The 20,714-nt window shown below is 34.4% G+C and overlaps 1 protein-coding gene across 2 annotated transcripts in view; it reads left to right on the forward strand.

Moving 5' to 3' along the window:
- Positions 1-20,714, forward strand: part of BicD (Microtubule-associated protein Bicaudal D) — a 173,790-nt gene that overhangs the window by 65,544 nt on the left and 87,532 nt on the right. For both annotated transcript variants that reach the window (XM_090400017.1, XM_090400016.1), the window contains exon 4: positions 1,546-1,792. In XM_090400017.1, the coding sequence (XP_090256143.1) occupies positions 1,546-1,792 (247 nt within the window). The remainder of the gene's footprint in view (positions 1-1,545; positions 1,793-20,714) is intronic.

Here is a 20,714-nt window from a genome sequence, read left to right on the forward strand (position 1 = left end):
TTAATGAGTTTATTCTCTCTCTTTCCTTGACTTTCTACCCATCTATAGTGCTAATGATGAATAACCTCTCATGTGGGATTATCATTAAAAATAAAGTGTATTTGTAACAGTTGTGGGTGTTGTAAATAGGCTAGCATGAACTTTATTTGGCTTCTGTATATATATAATATAGTAACTTATATAGTGTCAGACAACACGTTTTCAAGTACTTCAAATGTGTTAGCTGGTTACTCAGTGATAGGCTAGCACATTACTAGCTGCTAGTCTTCTGCATGCTTGAGTGGATGTCTCCACTCTCAAACTAATACTGTTGGTTTGAATCACAGTGTGACCTGGATGTTTATGAAAATCTTTAGTTGGTAAATGAATTTCATTGTCCACTATTTTTGAAACCACCTTTCTTATTGGAGGCTTGAAATACTTTGAAAAATTCCATCTTTGGTCTCTAGAGGAAAGTTTCCAGATTCTTTTTTTTATATAAATCCAGTTGGGATTTATATAAAAAAGTGACTAGTTGTCAGAGATAAAACAAGTGTGTAATGTAAACTGGAAAATATGTGGCTTGATATCATGTGAGTTAGTCTTCAAATTGTTTTTCATTTATAGACTTTTTAGAACAAAACTATGGTCTCAGCACTAAAAATTTATTACTGAGAATATGATCTGCTTATGTAGGCACACTCTAAAATGAAATACTGCTGTGTGGCAAAGACTTGGTACATTTATATGTAAAAATAGATTAAGATTACTCTGAATTATTTAGAATTATTAAATGGGTTGTAAGGCAGATGTCAGTATTTTATGTCTTTCAGTGGCATTTATTTTCTCAGGCCCAGCCTGGTATATACCTTTATATGTGATTCTCTTGTGTCATCCCTGCATTTGTTTGGTTTATAAAAGAAACTGGAAATATTTATTTATTGTCATTGTGTTATATTCATACAATACTTTTTATTGAAAAAATTTATTTATCAAGAGCTTGTGTAGCTCAATGGTAGTTGTGTTTGCACTCCTCAGTACTAAGCTGCCCAAAGAAAAAGAGCATTGTGAGTTCAATTCTAGTTGCGTTGCCTTCTAGAGGAACTTTTTCTAAGTTTTTTTTTACTGGTTCCGAAGTCAGTCGATCTCTAGCATGGGCAAGTGAGTTTTTCATCCCATAAATTCAAGAAATCAACTGTAAAACCCACACTATTTTTGGACATGAAAAATATTGTATTAGGGGTAGGAACCAGGAGATGGCAGCACCTGTTAGCCATCTCTTCACTCTGTGCCACTTGAATTAGTGATAGCCTTGTGCCGGCTATCTCTGATTGTCTGCCAGTGGAGATTGAACTGCCCACTCAGTTTCCAAAAGTTAGATAGGGCTAAAATTGCCTTGCCTTGCCTACTTCCTATAAGGGAATAAAAGTGTTAGCTGATTATTTTTATTTATTTAAAGTTATCATGCTTAAATATTAGTAATGCCTAAGAAAATATACACTAAATAAAATGGTGTTTCAGTAGTAATTGAGATTGAATGATAATGCTGAATTATTTGATTTTTAGGTTGAATTTGAAGGTGCCAAACATGAAGTTCGTCGTTTACAAGAAGATGTTGAGGCCCTTAATTCTCAGGTAGAGGAACTAGCTTCTCTAAAACGAATTGCAGAAAAGCAACTCGAAGAAGCTCTGGAAGCATTACAGTCAGAACGGGAACAGAAATATGCCTTGAAAAAAGAACTTGATCAGAGATTGAACTCTGAATCTATCTTTAATCTAAACAACCTGGCCTTTACAGGATTTGGACTTGGAAGTAAGCTTTGCCCAAAATGCAGTAATATTGATAATTGCATGAGATTTAATTCTGTATGTGGTTGTCATTTCAGAGGTTGTAAGCATTTAACAGTTATTAAAAAAAAGAGAACTATAATATGTGCATGTTGCCATGTATTAATAAAAGTATTGAATGCTACTTGTATTTCATGTTTTGCTCCTTGAAGATATGTGAATAGTAGACTTTGCTTTTGTGCTCACTCAACAAGACATCTGCTAAGTTGGTCAAATTTTGCAGTAATGCTATTTTAGGTTTTTATTTTACTGCTGTTTTTATAAACACTAAGGGTATCAGTGGCATTATTATTTTAGTACTCAAGTTATTATTAAATGTTGAAAATCATTTATTACCATACCAAATATAACCTACATGCCTCCTTTGATTTGTTGTCAGAAAGACATCAGAAGAAACTTGAAAGGCTGTATACCAGAAATTAACTTTATGCTTCTATTTAGTTGGCATCTGTATTTTACATCTTTGAAGTTAGCCCATATTGTTCCCTTCAGTTAGCCATATCTTTAATTATTCATGGTGTTTTATGTGAATGCAGGGAGAGAAGGACTTATTACTCATCATATACCATAGTAGGGTTTGGAAAAACCCAAGTTATTGTTCTTGAGGTGGATTTAAATAGTGATCTTAATTAGACTTTATCCTTTGTTCTCAACTAAAAGTGAGTTAGGTAGTCTGCTACAACCTTTATGTGTAACAGAGCTTTTCTTCTCTAACTCAGGTTTTTCCTGTAAAACAAGTGAATGGTTGGAGAATACAACAGTTAGCACACACAAAATATTGGCTTCATATTTCAGCTGTAATGCCAACCAACTGTACTTTGCAGCTGAATTGTCAGTTTCCTCTCCTACTGTTCACCATATATCATTATGAATAGTTTGTAATCTTTAGTTTTTCTGACAATTGTAAGCGTGTCCCTGGCTTCTGAAGAATTGCTCACTTTATATATATTCTGAATTTCCTTCTTAGAATGCACCTCTCATATTTGGGATCGCACACCAAAGTTGTTCTTGATTCTGTCCAAGATGATCTCTCTCTCTGCTACTGATTCTTTAAACACGCTGTTGCACAGATAGTCTGCTTTTAACGCTTTATTCTAATTTGTAAATGTCACTCTGCTTTTCTTTGAATACCATAGTATTCAAAGAAAAGCAGAGTGACAGAGTGAAAAACATCAAACACACTGACCAGATTTTTTTCTTGTTTTTATCTTTTCCTTCTGCTCATCAGAACAATCCTCTTTTTCTGTTTCTCTGAGAATTGAAACCTTGTTATTAAAAAAATATATATATATATATATTCCTGAGTTCCCTCCTTTCCCAACCTGTTGTTCATTCTTATATCTGCTAATAAGTATAGGATTCAAAATCTTTGGTTCATAGATTTTCACTGGATTCTCATATATCCATCCATCCTCATCATTAATAAGACCATTAGCTCATGTATAACTGCTAATTTTTCTTATTAAGGATAGCCAAACAACTCCTATTTCTTACCTTTTAAAATGATCATATGAGTCTGAATGCATCTGAAATCTTAAGCTGTCATCATCTGAACAATTCAGGTATAGGCTTTTTATGTCCTGTTCCTTCTCTGCAGATGAAGTTGGTCTTTCCATCTCAGTCTTGGACGTCCGCAGTCTCTTCTTCCTGTAAGTTTATATTTATATGCTAGTTTGGGAATCTTAAACTGTTGCTATGGAAAACATAAAGAAAAATCTGGACATTACTGAGCTCATGAGACCCTGTGCACTTGAATATAAATCCTAGCATTAATCTGTTTGAATGCTTTCAAAACTGAATACAACTAAGCGCACAGTAGGTCATGCATACAACTATTTAAATAACCAGAATTCTATATAATACTGTTTTTAAGTTTTTTTTTATATATATCTTCTACACCCAAAGCAGTCCCTACTAATAAGGACAAAATAGTTATGTCTGCAATAAAATAAAATAATAGTGTATTTTGTATTGGTTTCATTCCAGCTTTAGCCACATTACAATCTTTAAAAATAAATACTTAAATATTCCATACTTCTGCCCCAAAATACCATCATAATGAAAGAACACATTAATTAGTATAAAACAATGTTGTAAAACAAAGTATTTTAAATGAATACTTGTATATCTTTATACTAAATATATTAACATTACATAAAATTTTAATTAAATGTTTCATCATGTCACCAGTATGTCTCCTTACATTACTGAGACTAGTAGTAGTTGGATAAAAAAAAAGGAAATAGTTGAGTCCATTATAATATTGATCTTTTAGTTCTTATTTATATTTTTGTTTGGCAAATTGTTTTTTCAATCAGGATTATTAATCATTCAGTTTTGTTCTTATAAATGGCCATTTCTTCATGGAACATATATATTTTATTCAGCATTTAAGAAAAGCTGAATACTTGATTCTTTTTTTTTTTTTTTTTTTGAGCAGTCAAAAATTAAAAGTCAAAATATCGGTTTATATAAACCAAAGTTTTGATATAAGACACTAGTGTTCGGGATAAATTTGACAGTTTCGTAAGGAAAAAGAAAATCTTCTTTGTATCTATTAAATTTAATGAATTGACAAAAAAACATTACAGGCAGAGTTAATTACAATACTATCAACAAGATTTACTCAAAATAACCACCATTAGCATCGATCACAGCTTCAATTCTGCTTCGGAACCTCGAACAAGCTGATGCTACAGTTTCCCTGGGAAGGGCCGCAAAAACTGTTTTAATTTTATCCATTAACTGGGCTTTTGTATTACTGGAAGTGCGATTGGTGTCTTTTTCAACTGCGCCCCATACAAAATAATCCATGGGGTTAAGGTCTGGGGAGTTTGGAGGCCAAACATTTGGACTGGTGAAGTCGTAGAAATTTTCAGACAACCATTTTTGACTTTTCCCAGAGGTGTGGCAAGGGGCCGAATCCTGCTGCCATACATACGGCCTACCATTGGCTACCCTTGTTATCCAGGGCTTGACTACAGTTAGCAACTCCACGAACAAAGCCCGAATTCCAATGCCAGGGTTCTTCAACACCTGTTCCTGCAGATTTGCGAGGAATTCTGCTGTACGAACGCAATCAGATCGTCTGCTAGGGATCTTTCTTCTTGCTACATCCTCGTAGTCACCATTGCAAGTCTCTAGTTCATGCCTGATTGTTTTTACTGTATTCAGGGAGCATTGGGCAGCAGTCGTAATATCCTTATTTTGATGGCGGGCACGAATCATCATGATACAAGTTATTCTCTTCCATGATTCAGGTGGGTTCCAGCTATCCATCCTTTCTGACATCTTGTATATGAATGAAGAAGGGTCCAAACTTTTAAATGAAGAGAAGTGTGTGTTAATACATGTAACTTACGGAAAAATATAATTAATTATAAATATGTCAAATTTATCCCGAACACCCTGTATGGTAGTGGTTTAGGAGTTAGCCTACTTTCAGCACAAGTTATTTTTAGTATATGTTACTATAATGGGCATTCTGGAAAAGTGGAGGGGTTCCACATATTTGTCTTTTATCATTTAGGGTTAAACTAACTAGACTGCTTTTTCGGACCTATTTGAGCTCCTTTTTCAGTAAGTAGCAGCTGCTTGGTAAAGTTAAAGTCAAACTGATCTAATGAGTAAAATCCTAAAATTACTATGAAGGGCATGTTGATTCCCATACAGATTGTGTCTTTCATTTATAGTAGCATGCACACACACAACATGCATTTTAGGTTGAAGGCAGGCTTACTCCTAAACTGTAATATTGTTACATATTGAAACATCATCATGCTTGTCAAGGATTTAGGACTAGAGTGGCCTGTTTCTGCCTTAGAAGTCATCATTGAATCTCTTAAGAGGATGTCCTGGTTTTCCTTTTTTCTAATGGTTTATAATTCAAGGCTTGTTTTGATAATCTTTCTGTTTTTTATTCTTTCAATGTGTTCTATACATTTGTGTTTATATTTTTTAATTTTTTCTATTACTGATTCCTGGTTTAATTTTTTCATAATTTCATTTCTTTTGTGATCAAATAGAGTATACTTGCAGTTTTTCTCATAAACTGCAATTTTTTCAGCTGTTATTAATCTTTGTTTATCTTTTTGTTTTATTGTCCAGATTTCACTTCCATACAATAGGACTGGGAGGGCTAACATATTGTATACTTTTAGTCTGGTTTGTTTTTGAACTAAGTTAGGTTTAAATATAGAGTTAATTACACCTGTTATTTTTAAATATTTTACAATTTTTAGGTTTATATCGTCTTCATTTTCATATGTAATCATACATCCTAGGTAGTTAAATGAATTCACCTGTTCTAAAATCTTGTAACTAAAATGTTACCATTTTAGTTCTTACTGGATCTTGTCCTTTAAAGGCCATCATTTTTGATTTTTCTGTTGATATTATCATTCATAATCTTTGGCTATCTCATTTAAATTTAAAATATCTTTCTGTAAGTTATCTTCAGAATTTGTAATTATTATTTGGTCATCAGCAAAACGTAGTGTTTAATTTCACGGGTAGGAGAAAGTTTAATACCTTGATGGAGATTTTTATTCCATTTTATTATTATTTCATTTAGATAAATATTAAAAAGAGTTGCTGAAAGGGGACATCCCTGTCAAACTCCTTGGTTTATCTCTCTCGTACATGATAATTCATAATTTAATCTTATTTCATATATTTCCATATTTACGATAGCTTTTAGAATATTATTTGGTATTTGTCTTTCTTTTAATATGTTAAATAAAATGCTTCTTTTAACTTTGTCAAATGCTTTTTCAAAGTCAATAAATGTAATATATGTTATTAATTGCATTCTCTTCTTTTCTCTATTATTAATTTTAGGCAAAAGGCCAAGTATATACATGATCGTTCTTTTCTAAATCCATTCTGTACTTCTAAAATAAAGTTTTCAGAATATTTTATTAGTTCTATATATTTTGTAAGAAGAATTTAGAATACTTATACCTCTATAATTTTGGGGTCATCTCTACTACCTTTTTTAAAGATAGGGATCACTCTTGCTTTTTTATCCATTCTATTGGTGGGTTGGGTTACTTGTTGAATCTAATCTTTTCTGATAACCATTTATGATATGCTTCTTTTTTTTTTTTTTTTTTCATTTTGATTGTCTTTGATTGTATCGTCCCATATCTTCAGTTTTTTCTTTTTATCGAATTTTTTGGTCTTTCCCAAGCTTTTATTTGCTGCTGTATTTAGTATTGTTTTTATAGTAAACCTTTCTATTTCTTCATTTTATTTTATCTAAATATTGATTAATTCTTTGTTCATCTTTGTGTCATTTAATAATCTAGTTTTATAAACAAACGTTTTAAATTTTCTTTCTGTTCTTGTTATTTGTAGCTATTTAGCTGGCAATCTTAATTTTATTTTAATGAGGAAGTGCTTATTTCATAACCTGTTTTAACACAGAGGTTATTTCATAACCTCTGTGTTAAAAATTTTGTCGTTTTTTGTCAAAAAACGACAGTTTTTTGTCGTTTTTTGTTTCAGTCACCCTTATTATGTCGATGTGGTACTTATCCAGTTCTTCTGCTAGTTCCATTTCTTTGCCATTCAGACTTATGTTGATAGTACTGATCTTGGTGATGTTGAGTTGGAGTGTGTTTCAGGATTTGTTTTCAGATATTGAAACTTAAGGTTTCTATAAATAAAGCTACCTTTTTGTTTGCTTTGACATGGTAAAATATATGAGCCTAGTGTTTGATTTCACTTAAATATTTCGAGAAGTCTTTAAGCATATAGCCTTTATAGATGCATAGTATTTTTTTTTCTTTCATTTGTTAGATATTTATATAACCTAGGGTGTTTTTAAAAGATTTTAGGAGAAAATTCACCTAAGTATCATAGCCATTGTCATTACAAGATCACAAAATGACAATTCATCATTAACAGACAAAAATCTCACCTAAGTAATAATGTAACTCATGTTAGAGGTTTAATGGAATATTAACAGCATTGAGAAAGGATTAAAAATAATTTTAATACTTCCAATATTTCGTCTCCATCATGGAGACATCTTCTGGGATTACAAAAATTTTTTGTAACAACACACACACACAAATATAATACCAAGTGAAACTAAAGTCCAAGTGAAACTAAAAAACTACCATGCTCCACCATAGTAAATTCAAAAAAGAAAAACTATTCTTTGAATCTGCATCTGCACTCAGGAATCAACCTAATTTAAACAAATACGGTTGCATTAAACTTCCCAAAATTTGGGAAACTTTAATTATCAGAGATCCCTCTTTACATCCCAGGCCACCTGCAAATGCCCACAGAGGGCACACCACCTAGATAAGACTTTATTTTTACTTGGTATTGTATTTGTGTGTGTGTGTGTTGCTACAAAAAGTTTTTGTAATCCCCAAAGATGTCTCTGTGACGGTGACGAAATATTGGAAGTATTAAAATTATTTTTAATCCTTTCTCAGTGCTGTTAATATTCCATTAAACCTCTAACATGAATTCTTCACAGCACTTAAGCCTCAACACACATAGTAATGTAACTATAAAAGGTCAATAATTTCGTATTAAAAAAAAGTGTGTGTGTGTGTATATGTATAGACAAAATAAAATTAGTACTTTTTAAATCAGCTAATCTTTCCTTTCTCCCACAAAGGGGATTGATGTAGACCATTGGATCTGTTTAAGTTAAGACAATGAAGTAAAGCTTCACATGTTTCTTTATAAAGCTATTCTATGAGGAAACAACTTTTATGAAGAACTCTTGTGTTGTTCCAACGAACTCTGTGTTTGGTGTTGATAGAGGCTCCACAAGTCCAGACTGTTTAGGCTCATGGTATTTAATATGAGACTTTTATTCTTCTAGCCAAATAAAAGTAGTTACTCCTGTTTGTTCAAAATAGGATAACCCACAAGAGCAAAGAATCTGGTAGATAACTGAAAAGTGAAAGCTTATCCTTAGAAGCGAGCAAGGTGGAGATTTTTCTGATGGGGCAAAAGGCATCAAAAATATTCAACAGTTTTTAAAACTTTCACTATGTGTTCCCCAATGCCATGCATATAAGGATTTCCACATCCATTTCCATGCATTTCCCCCCCCCCCAATACCATAACTGTTAAAAGCTCTTTTGATGAACAAATCCTTAAAACCATTACATAAAAAGGTTGAATTAATATGTTGCAATTCTTTCTGTAGCAGTTCATTGGAAGAAAGTAAAGAATTGGAACAATGTACTAATGTTTTAATAGTTCCAGCCATTTGACTAGGTGGTGATGAGATTCAGCATGGATATAACAGCTTGTATTAGTCTTTTTCCAAAAAATTGAAAAATGTAGACTACCATCTGGTTGACAAAGAATTAAATAATCTAAAAAGGCTAATTGCTTATTTGCTTCTTCTAAGGTAAATTGGATCCTGGGATGAAGTGTATTTAATAATGCATTTTAATTTTCCTCCAGGTTTATAATTCTTTTCAAACTGCTCGTTAGAGGGAGAGGTGTCACAAGTGATATATAAGTTATGCAATTTGAGGTAGAGTATCTTGAAGCAGTGAAGATTACAAAGAGTCAAAAGACATGTATTTCTTTTATATGTAACTCTCCCATTCATGAAAGGTTTTAAGCCTATAGTACATTAGTACAATGATTGTGCTAAGAATTTTTGTCTATTTTTACTTATTTTTTCTTCATTTTTTACCTGGTCCAGAAACCCTGATGTAGAGACCAAACATGGAACTATTTCAAGCCACATCAGTCCTCCAATAAATGGGGCAGTAGTCTCATGCCAAGCAAACAGGGTTGAGACTAGTGATGATGAATCATCTACCACCTTATGATAATTACATACATCCATATCCTTTGCAGGATTCAGACTCGCAGCCTGCTGTTCGGAGGTTGGGGTATGTAAACCACTCAGCCAACCAGGCTGGCAGTTTATTATTATTATTGTATGGGTGTCTCTATGAAGTCTGAAGACTCATTGTAGACTATCCACACAATCTGTCATACTTCTTCTTGAAGACATTAACAGACAAAGCACTCACAACTGACTTGGCAAGCCATTCCACTCCTAACCACACTTGTTCAGGCCCCTCTAGCCAGGTGCTGAAATATTTCCCCTGCTTCAATCCTATAAAATCCTTTAAGAAACTTAAATATTTCTATCATATCCCCTCTTTTTCTCCTGGCAACCCATTTCTACAATCCACACACCCTCAACCTATCTTCATAGGGAACATTCTACTGACTATTCACCATTTGGATCACTCGTCTCTAAATCTTTTCCACCACTTCCACATCCCCAAGAAATTCAGGAGAGCAGACTTGAGCACAGTAATCCAGATGTAGATGCATCAAGGTTTTATGAAGGGGAATAACAACTTATCCTTATCTCTACTTATTAATGTGTTCAATAGCCAAGTAATCTTATGGGATACCATGTCATCTAAACTATAACTCTCTGTCTACCACCACCCCTAAATCTCTAGCTTCCTCTGCTTCATAGAGTACAGTGCCATCAATGTGATAAACAACTTGTAATCTTTTATCCCAAAATGCATAACTTTACATTTCTCCACATTGAACTGACACAAATTATCTTTTGCCCATAACTGACAGCCTATTTAAATCGTACTGCAAGTTCTCCCCATTGCCTTAACTATTATTCTACTTAATTTTACATCATTGGCAAACAACTGAATATTTCCTTTTGTTATTTCCTATATCATTTATGTACAAACTAAACAGCAATGGTCCCAGCACTGAACCTTGTGACATACCACTAGTGACTTGTTCTTGCCTCAATTCTGCCTCTCGATATACCATTTATAAAATCTGTCCAATAGCCATTCTTATCCAATCCCCCCCCCCTTTTTTTTTGTTTCATGTGGTATTCTGTCAAATGCCTTTGCAAAATCAAGCAGAATCACCATATAGCCATTTCCTTTATTCAAAACTGCTCTTACTCTATTATTAAAAGTTAGTAAATTACTAAAGCAGACTGACCCTTCAGAAAGCCATATTGATCCTCATTCAGTATCATATTTTTATCCACCCATTCTTGAATTTTCTTTTTAACCAATTTTTGCAGTACTTTTACCACTACACCTGAGATACTGATTGGTCTATAATTTGGTACTGCAGTCTTGGAGTCTCCCTTATGCAGTTGAGGTCTTTGGCCCTGCCCTCTTTCCACTTTTTTGAAAAGAGGGCTTTAAGTCTCTACCAGAGCTGAGACTTAAAGTGCCTAGTCAGAGGCATTGCCAGTTCCCTTGCACATTCTTGTAGAACTCAAGTTGATATCAAATCTAATCCCACAGCTGTATTTACATTGACATTCTGTAATATCCGAAGAACCTCCAATTCATCCACCTCTGTTCCCACATTAGTATCTGTTACATGTGTTAATGCAGCAACCTCACTAGGATGATATACCCTTGTAGAGTGGTCATTCAGTAACTCGACTATTTTATCTGCTTATGTCACCTTGTGACCATCATTACTCATTAAGGTTAATCTTCCATAGTCATTCTTCCTCTTACTCACCACATAATTAAATAACTCTTTGGGATTTAGCCTACTTGGCTAGATTCTTCTCATAATCTGATATTGTCTTTCTTGCCATGCTGGTTACCTTTCTTGCCTGAGACTTATATTGTTCATGAGTTTTCTGGTCATCTTTCTCCTTATATACCCTCCACGGCATTTTCTTCTTCTACAGCTCATGCTTAATGATATTAGTCATCCACCTAACTCCTACCTGATTAACTCTCCTTACCTTAGGTATACAATTTAATATTGCTTCCTCTAAATGACCATAAACTGTATCCTATGCACTACTAACATCCTTGCTCTGCAGTGTTTTATGCCATGACAAACCTCTTTCAAAGTTTGTCATATTCACCTGCCTTGTAGTTCTACATATACCATTTTTTGATAGAATAATTCTCATGTTTTACAATCTCCCAAGTCAAAACTGCATGGTCACTTTCACTAATTGGAGGAAATGTTGTCACCTTGGTTATTGGTAGCTCTTCTGATCCTGTGATCAGGTCCATTACTCTCCCGTCCCTAGTCCCCTCGAACACACACGCTGCCTTAGGTAATTATCTCTTAGCAGGTGTATAAATTCTGTTTCATTCCTGCCGTGTGATCTTCCTTCCTTCCAGTATATATCTCCATAGTTGAAGTCTCCTATAATAATCACTTGACCTGTACTAATTTGGTGATGCATGTTTTCTAGATCATCTGTGGAACTCCTTGGCCTATGGTAACAACCAACTGTATATATTGTCTTCCTAGCCTTAACTCATACCAGACCACTTCAAATGAACAGCCACCCTGCTGCATATCTCCTATTCCTTTTGGTTGCAATTTATTTCCTATCATCAACAGTACCCCTTCCCATCTTATCTTCTCTATTTTCTGTGAAAATACTAAACCCTTCACATTCAATACCTGTAATCACATCTGCTATTAGCCAGATCTCACTAATGCCTGTGACTTTTGGCAAGAGGTTGCACTAACTAATGCCAAAAACTCTTCCCTCTTGTTCCTGATACTTCTAGCATTGGTATGTATAGAAGCTGCAACATCTCTTTAGGCCCCTCCCCACCTTTAATTCCTGAATTGACTTCCCTAGTCGATATTTTTGCTTGAAAGACTAGTTTCCACACTTGGTCATTCTCACACTCAGTTGCCTCATGGGTGCCTTAACGTAAACTCACTGTCTTTCACCCTAATTGCTTAAGTTTTCCTGAATTTGCGCCTTCAGCATGCTCGGTGAAGAATGCTCTCTAGACACCTGACATCAAAACCATTTAAATGCATTCCATCAAATACAGACCACAGAGCCACAAATCCGATGTCATTTTTTCTGCACAACCTACATTTAGATTCATTAGCTAGCAATACCCTCCTCTTCAGTTCACCTTCATCATATCAAGGTAGGAGAATTACAATCTTCTACTTCTTGCTCTTCAATTTTGCCTCTTCTAACAACTCCTTTACATTCTCCTTAACAGAATACTTTTTGCCTCTCAAGTCATTTGTGCTGCTTAGAAAATCAATTCCTTTGACTTACCTTTTTTGCATTTAGATTGTGTGACTAATAACCCGAAATTTTGCTTCAGAAAAACACTATTTTGTCTCACTTTCATTAAGTACTCCCCTGATCATTGAGTTTTTCTAAATAATTTTCTCTTTAACTTGTTTTTCTTTTTTGTGCGCTTGGTCTTTATTACTACTTTGAACTGCCTTCTTTCTCGTCTCAGCCCTGCCAAGTTCTTCTGCTTCTGCAATTTTTGTCCTGTCATTCAAACTTTGTCCTGTGAAGGATAACATTCAAGTGCGCTATTTCTTTATTTATATCAGTTTTGTTCTCCTCTATTTTCTCAGCCGCACGTTTGACATTAATAACATCATTTACAATCCTAACATCCGTAGTGTCCACTCTAACATTTGCTATGTTCTTGTCACCTAACTCACTTTTAAAACATCTGATACACATTCTCTCTCTCTCTCTCCAGTTTCAATTTCCTTCCACATATCCTTTAATTTTCTTGATGAATACCTTTCTCTCACACACTGCACTGCACAAAATCCCACAAATTCAAATCACCTGACACAGTGGTTTTTGCTACCATTGTTCTACTACACATTGGCACCATACTGACAAATAATATTAAAACAACAAAAAAAAAGTTTTACTTACAAACTAAATAGCTCAGTCAATCACACACCTGTTTTATAACAAAAACTACAATAAGTTAATCTAATATTATCAACTAAAATACGAAAAAATTACCTATCTTTCAGAAGTTTTCTATAAACTTATAGTATTTGTACCATGGATGGGTTAAAATTTTTGTTTTCTATTTTTTATTGATTTTATATATTTTTTCTTTATTTTTTACTAGGTCCAGAAACCTTGCTCCAGAGACCAAACACAGAACTTTTTCAAGCCTCTAATAAATGGGGCAGTGGTCTCACACTGGGCAGTGAAATTCATCTCCCTCTGAAGACATTCATGAACATCTATGGCGGGATTCGAACCCACAGCTTGTTAGTTGGAGAGTTAAAAATGATTTTAAATTATACAAAGATCTTGTTTTTTTACAGGCAAAGTATGTATAATATTGTATCTAGTATTTTTTTAAACAATTATACTGGATTGCAAACCATTGATCCCCATCTATGTTGAATTTGTCTCTTGTATGGTCAAAATATCTTGATCGTCTTCCTTCAATGACTTTTTGCAACCAGTTCTGTTTTTCCTTTTCAGTTTCTCTCTGGTTTTGCTTTACATTATTTCCTCAACTTGACTTGAAAGCAAAACTGGGAGAGAAAAGATCCAAAAGACCAAAATCTTGATGGACTTATGCATTTAGGAGTGCCTTAGAAGATAAAAATGTTAATTGATAATACTAAATGCCTGACAAGTTTGGATCAATTTGGAAGAAAATTATTGATAGCAAACTAGTAATATGTTGGACTGCTATGCTATCCTGTATCTCTTGAGAATGTATCTTGTTTGTATTGGACAAACAATGCATGTGTTAATCAAATCAGGATTACACTCTGCCATGCATTAATCAAAGACTGTATCTGAAAATATGAAAATCATAATCCCCATAAGTGCTTAATTTCAACCTTAGTGAGAGAATGTCCTGATATATTAATTACTAATTTATCCTATTATTTGTACTATTAAAAGATGGTCATTGAATGACTGATTAGTATACCGAACTTTTGTTTAAGAGAGTCACAAGTAGAGTGAAAAACTCATTTGTAAGAATCTGATGATATATATGCAGAATAGTATTTATTCTGCATATGAGGTCATTGAGCATGCACTTTCTCCATGAACATGTTTATCAGAGACAGGAGGACTCTGTTCACTTCCTTCTGAGACTGCCAAAAAAGTCTGCTCTCTAACTGCCATGATTCTCTTAAAAAGAAACTACTACTACTTCTAACCTAATAAATGCCTATGGAATTGAAAGTACCTCAATTTTTAAAGAAAAATGATAATCTCAATTTTACCAGAGCTGACAAAGGGCAAAGCAGTAGTCATACAAGATGAGAAAGAATACCTTAGGAAGAGTTCCTTAATGCATCATGATTTTTCTACTTGTCATTTTCCATCTCATCCTCCTTCAATTCAAATTAATGAAATGGATAACTTTTCTAGTTGGGGTGAAGCATTAAAGAAATAATTTAAGATCTTTCATGCACATCTCCCAGATTTATATAGTCTTCATGTGATCCATAAGTGTCATTTTCCATTAAGACTTGTAGTGGTTCAGTGACAGACGACTGGACAACTGGATGATAGCCAGCAATGTGACAGGACAATTGGGCAGTAGACGACTAAGTGACAGGACACATGGGTGACAAGTTTACTGGGATACAGCCTGGTTAGGCTAAGTTTAAAAAGACTTTTTTACACATAAATAAAATATGATAAAAAATATAAAATGACTATAAACTTTCCATGTAAAGTCTGAGTTTCAAGATAATTTATAAAATAAATTCAAAATACTTTATTATTAAACTTGCCAAAAATGTTCTTGTTAATTCTTTATCCAAGTACAAGCAAAGTTTCATGTGAAGTATCTTCATGACTGGACATAGGATAGGACTCCTATCCTATGTCGCCTATATATACTCTCTTACTCCACTGGAATCTATCCCACAAACTAAAAATTGGCCTATATTCAGCCCATTCCCAAGAAGGGTGACAAGTCGCTGTTGTCCAACTACCATCCTATCTCGCTTATCTCAGGTCCTGTCTAAAGTAATGGAAAAAATCATCAATTCCCAACTCCTATACTACCTCGAACACACCCACCTAATAAACGACCGCCAGTATGGATTCTGTCGCTACCGATCAGCAGGAGATCTGCTCACATAAGTCGCCCATCTCCGGACAACTGCGATGGAGAAGTTTGGTGAATCTCAGGTGGTTGCACTTGATATTTCCAAGGCATTTGACTGGGTATGGCACAAAGGCTTACTAAGCAAGCTGCCATCAAGGTCTGTCTCTCCAGACTTCTGTAGTTGGATTGCCAGCTTTTTTTGTCTGAACACACACTATGTGTGATGGTAGATAGTTCCTTATCCTCTAACCATTCAACTAATGCTGGGGTTCCACAAGATTCTGTTCTCTCACAACCCTCTTCTTTCTATATATCAATGACCTACTTCAGCTGACCTCCAACCTAATACACAGTGTTGCAGATGACAGCACATTGCACTCCTCACTTTCATTTGATAAACTTTACACAACTCTCCTCCACCTACAGAACATCAACTACCACCACCCTCAATTCTGATCTCCAAGTCATTCTCCAGTGGGGTTCAGATAACCTCGTCAATTTCAATGCTAATAAAACCCAGTACTGTCATATTTCTCTTCTAGGAATTACCCTGACATCAAGTCTCTTCTGACATAAACACATCGCAACCACTGCATCCTCAGCTTCTTTAAGAAGCTGAGGATTTCTCTTTTGCTCAAGATGTTACTTCACCCCTGAACAGCTATTAACTTTATACAAATCAAAAATCCACCCAGCTATTTGAATACTGCTCTCACATATGGGATGGGGCCCCCAAAACCTCCCTCAAAAATGCTTGACTCAATACAGAGGAAAGCAATTAGACTTATTAATGACCCATCTCTTACCAACTTTCTCCCCTGCTTTCGCACAGACATTTGGTTTCTGCAGCATGTATATTCTGCAAATATTTCCATGGGAAATGCTCATCTGAAATAACATCAATAATTCCTCCACTCAGTACTAAGCTCGTTGAAATATGTGCAGCTGCTGCTCAATATCCCTTCATAGTACACCTAGAAACAAACAGAACAAGTTTCTTTTCCTCCTCATCCCTGCAACTGCTGCACTGTGGAACAGTGCCCCCCCCCCCTTCTGCTGTGTATTCCCAAGGAATACAATTTATAGTCATTTAAATCAAATGTAAACATGTTCCTCCTTTCCCAACCCACTACCCATACACAGTACTAATGTACTATAGGTTGATCAACCAACCTCTTGTGTATGGGCACAACATAAAAAAAAAAATTGTTTATAGAGGCTAATGACTTCATTGGCTTAGTATCCCATAATGCAAAGCACATCTCCTTTTGAATATGTATAATACTATGCATAGAGTACTTTTATTATCAGAGTATTTTATCAATAAAGTGATACACCTTTTTCTCTACTTGTACATAGGAAATATATGACATCTGCATTTATTCAATCTTGATTTCTCTTCTTGGTCTGGCTCCCTCTGAGGAGACCTCAATAAAGGTCAAAACTGGTTTGGGTAGTGGTCCTTCCCATAATGCATAACTTCTTGGTGAGTTTAATTTAAATTATAATCAAGTGAAAAAAAAAAAACTTTAAGACTCATTATTATTGTCATTATCTGAATCCTTCAAGGAAGTCAAGGATTCATTAAGTGAAGCCATAAATCACTCATGCCAACTGTCTTACCTTCTCTTAGACTTATTTGTACTAGACACACTCATTGCTTCAGCAGGCAAACTGTTCCACTCACGCGATCACTACTCTATGAGAGAAAAGTTTAGCTGTTACCCCTTTCTTAACTACACACAAATCTAACTGCCATAGATATCCCTATGTGCTCTCTCTCTCTCCACCTTCCATATAAAAAATCTTTTTTTGTGAGAAGAAATTTATAAGATAAAGTTCTTCTGATGAAATACTTTGTCTTCTGATTTTATTTGTAATTTGTGTCCTGCTGTCATTATACTGAAAATGCCTTTTGATACTAAAGCACAAATTTTGTCATTACATTAATTTTCACTGTGTATCTAATTCACTATGTAATTTTCATTATGTACCTATTCTGAAACAAGCTTTCATCTGGTTATGATCCAGTTAGCTATAACTGGGTCACCTTCAATTGCAGACTTTGCTTCCTTTCTTACAAGAAGGATCTTAATTCACCTTCCCTTATCTTCATTAATATACAGATCACTAGACAGGTAGATAAATATTTACCTCTAGCTTTTCTTGACATAAACACATCGCATCAATAATTTCCTCAGTCTCAAAAATAAAATTAAAAAAATTTTAATTAAAAAAAATTATTTCCTGCTTAGGCACTACTTTTCACCCATCTACAGAATTCTGTTCATATGTTAGGTTGGTGCACCTAAAACTTCCCTAAAATTTCTCGATGCTGTTCAGAGGAAAGTAATTCAGCTAATAGATGATCATTGACTAATTTCAGGCCACTGTCTTATATAAGGTATATTTTCAACCAAAGAAGGTCAGTCTTTTCAATGACAAAAAGAGCATCTTCCTCTGCTTTCTATTGAGCCTGTTAACTCACAATCAGCAGCTGCCAAACATTCTTTTATGGTCCAACTCCAATCAAACTGAATACTTCTCTCTCTCTCTCTCTCTTTTTTTTATTCCATCTGATTTTGTTCTCTGGAACAGCCTTCTTCATGAAGTGCAACCTTCAGCTTTTCAAGGGATCAACAGTACACTCATTCTACCTAATCTACTCAAGGCTCTTTCATTTTCATGTGGGATTGATATTGATGAAAAAAAAAAATCCTGATCTACTAGTCTGAACATGTTTTGAGATCTTTGTTGTTAGTTGGAATTTCACATTCTTAGTTTAATATTTTAATGTTTTTGGATGATATTTTAGTCCGTATCATTAAAAATTTCTTGAGCTTTTTTTTTTTAGGTCATACAATTTCATTATTTTGTATATTAGTATAGTATAATTAGTAGGAGTAATTTCATTTGATAGTGCCATTTGATTTTGGATGTTTTAATTTACTTAAATAACAAAAAGAGCATATTATGGACAGTATTTATTATTATTATTAATGTTACTTTGGCTATTTCTAGTCGTGTGTGTTCAGATATTTTTAGGACATTCTGTTTGAAATTGGCTCCTCTTTTTTAAATTATTTTATTTTCCTAAAGCAAAAAAAAAAAAAATTTAGTGAAGAAATTTTGAATACACTGAGTTGAGGTATCTTTGTCTACTGCATTAGTACCAGCTAACAAATCACTTTTTTTCAGAGAAAAAATTAAGAGGAATTCTTGACCTTTAATGAATTATAATATTTTGGAAAATTAATGGAAAGTGCTACTGTATAAGAATTTACTATTATTGCAATGTATAAGACTTGCAACGGATTATAAAGTAGTGTACCTCTTTTTCATATGAAATGAATACTGTAATGAGTAATGGAAAAATTGTATTTTTCTTTTTTTTTTTTTAAATCAAAAGGTTTTTTTTTTTTTTTTTTAAATCAAAACAAGGCCTGTATAAATCAATTTTATCTTCCTAAAAGCTTTTAATAAACTATCTTGTAAGTATTTTGTGGATTTCTATATGTTACTCACCTTAATATACATGGCTTGGAAAGAAGTCAACAGACAGCCCCATGGGTAAGGTGCATCATGCCATGTAACGAGTCTCATGTTTGTAGCCAATATAAACTGGAGAAATATGATGCTTCCAAGTGAAATGGCTGGGCTGAAGAAGAGAACTGAAGGATGATATTATGATAGGATGCCATGTTGCATGCCTATCTGTTTGGTAAATTGTTGAAAAATTGGGCTATTCCAGGTCAACAATCAGCAATACCATACTGAGATGGAAGTGCAAGGAGTCAACTACAAGTGATACCTGCAGTATATGACCCACCACACTGACTGAACATGACTGTTGAGTAGAGTAATATGTAAAAACCATTATTCGTCAGCCAGTATGTTGAATGCAGAGTTTTCTGGGCATCAATGGAAACAAAAATCTGCACAAAAACATTCAGAACAGAGGCTCACAACATGGGTTTTCATGGTAGGACCACAATATGCAAGTCCTGCATTGTGCGTGTACAGTGGAATGTCGAAGCTTGGAAAGCTGTGTTATGGATTGACGAATCATGCTACATCCTTTATCGAGTGGATGGACAGGTGTGGTTGTGGAAGATGCCCAGTGAACATCTCTTACCAGAGTGTGTAACCCGAACTATGAAATTTGGAGGTGGCAGTGTGATTGTAAGGTCCTGTTTTTCCTGGTTTGGCCTCAGGTCCCTGTTGTACCATGAACATTGAACTCTGAGAGGTATCTGGAACTGGAAGCATCAGATGAGGTCAAGGGACATTTGCTTTTCAACAGTCCAGGAGCTCATTACATGCTTACAGGAAGAATGGTACAAAATTCCCATTGATCACTATCATACTTGTGGAAAGTATGCCCGTAAGATTGCTGCAGTTATTGCAGCGAAAGTAGGTCCTACATATTAAGCCAAGGTGGGTGCCATGGCTGTTTGTTCCTCACACTTTGGTGTCTGTTGACTTCTTTCCAAGCAGTGTGTGTCTATGTATATACAGTAATCCCCACTTATCCACAGGGGATACGTTCCAAGACACCCCGTGGATAGCACCGAACCGTATATATACTGTTTTTTCCTATACATACATATCTATGATAAAGTTTAATTTAGAAATTTGGCACAGTAATAGATTAACAACAATAACTAATAATAAAATAAAACAATTAGAACAACATACTGTAATATCTGAATGTGAATGGAATCTAAGCAACCTCAGCATACGTTTTTATTATTATTAGTATTTATTTATTATTTTATGAAGTCAAATTTTCACTTTTTCACTTAAAAGGAAGCACATTACGGCTTCTCTTTGGCATATCTGAATTGCCAGCATCACTACTCTTGTGCTTTGGGGTCATTATGGAGAAACAATATTGAGTAAAATAAGGATTACTTGAACACAAGCACTGTGATACTGTCTCACAATCTGATAATTGAGAACTATTCAGAATGGTGTGCTATTTAAAACTTATGAATTGTCTATTACTAAAAGAAAGAGCCATAC

This window comes from Typopeltis vanoorti, chromosome 11, assembly GCF_054136105.1.
Source record: "Typopeltis vanoorti isolate ZY-2024b chromosome 11, IOZ_Tvanoo_1.0, whole genome shotgun sequence".
NCBI lineage: Eukaryota > Metazoa > Arthropoda > Arachnida > Uropygi > Thelyphonidae > Typopeltis > Typopeltis vanoorti.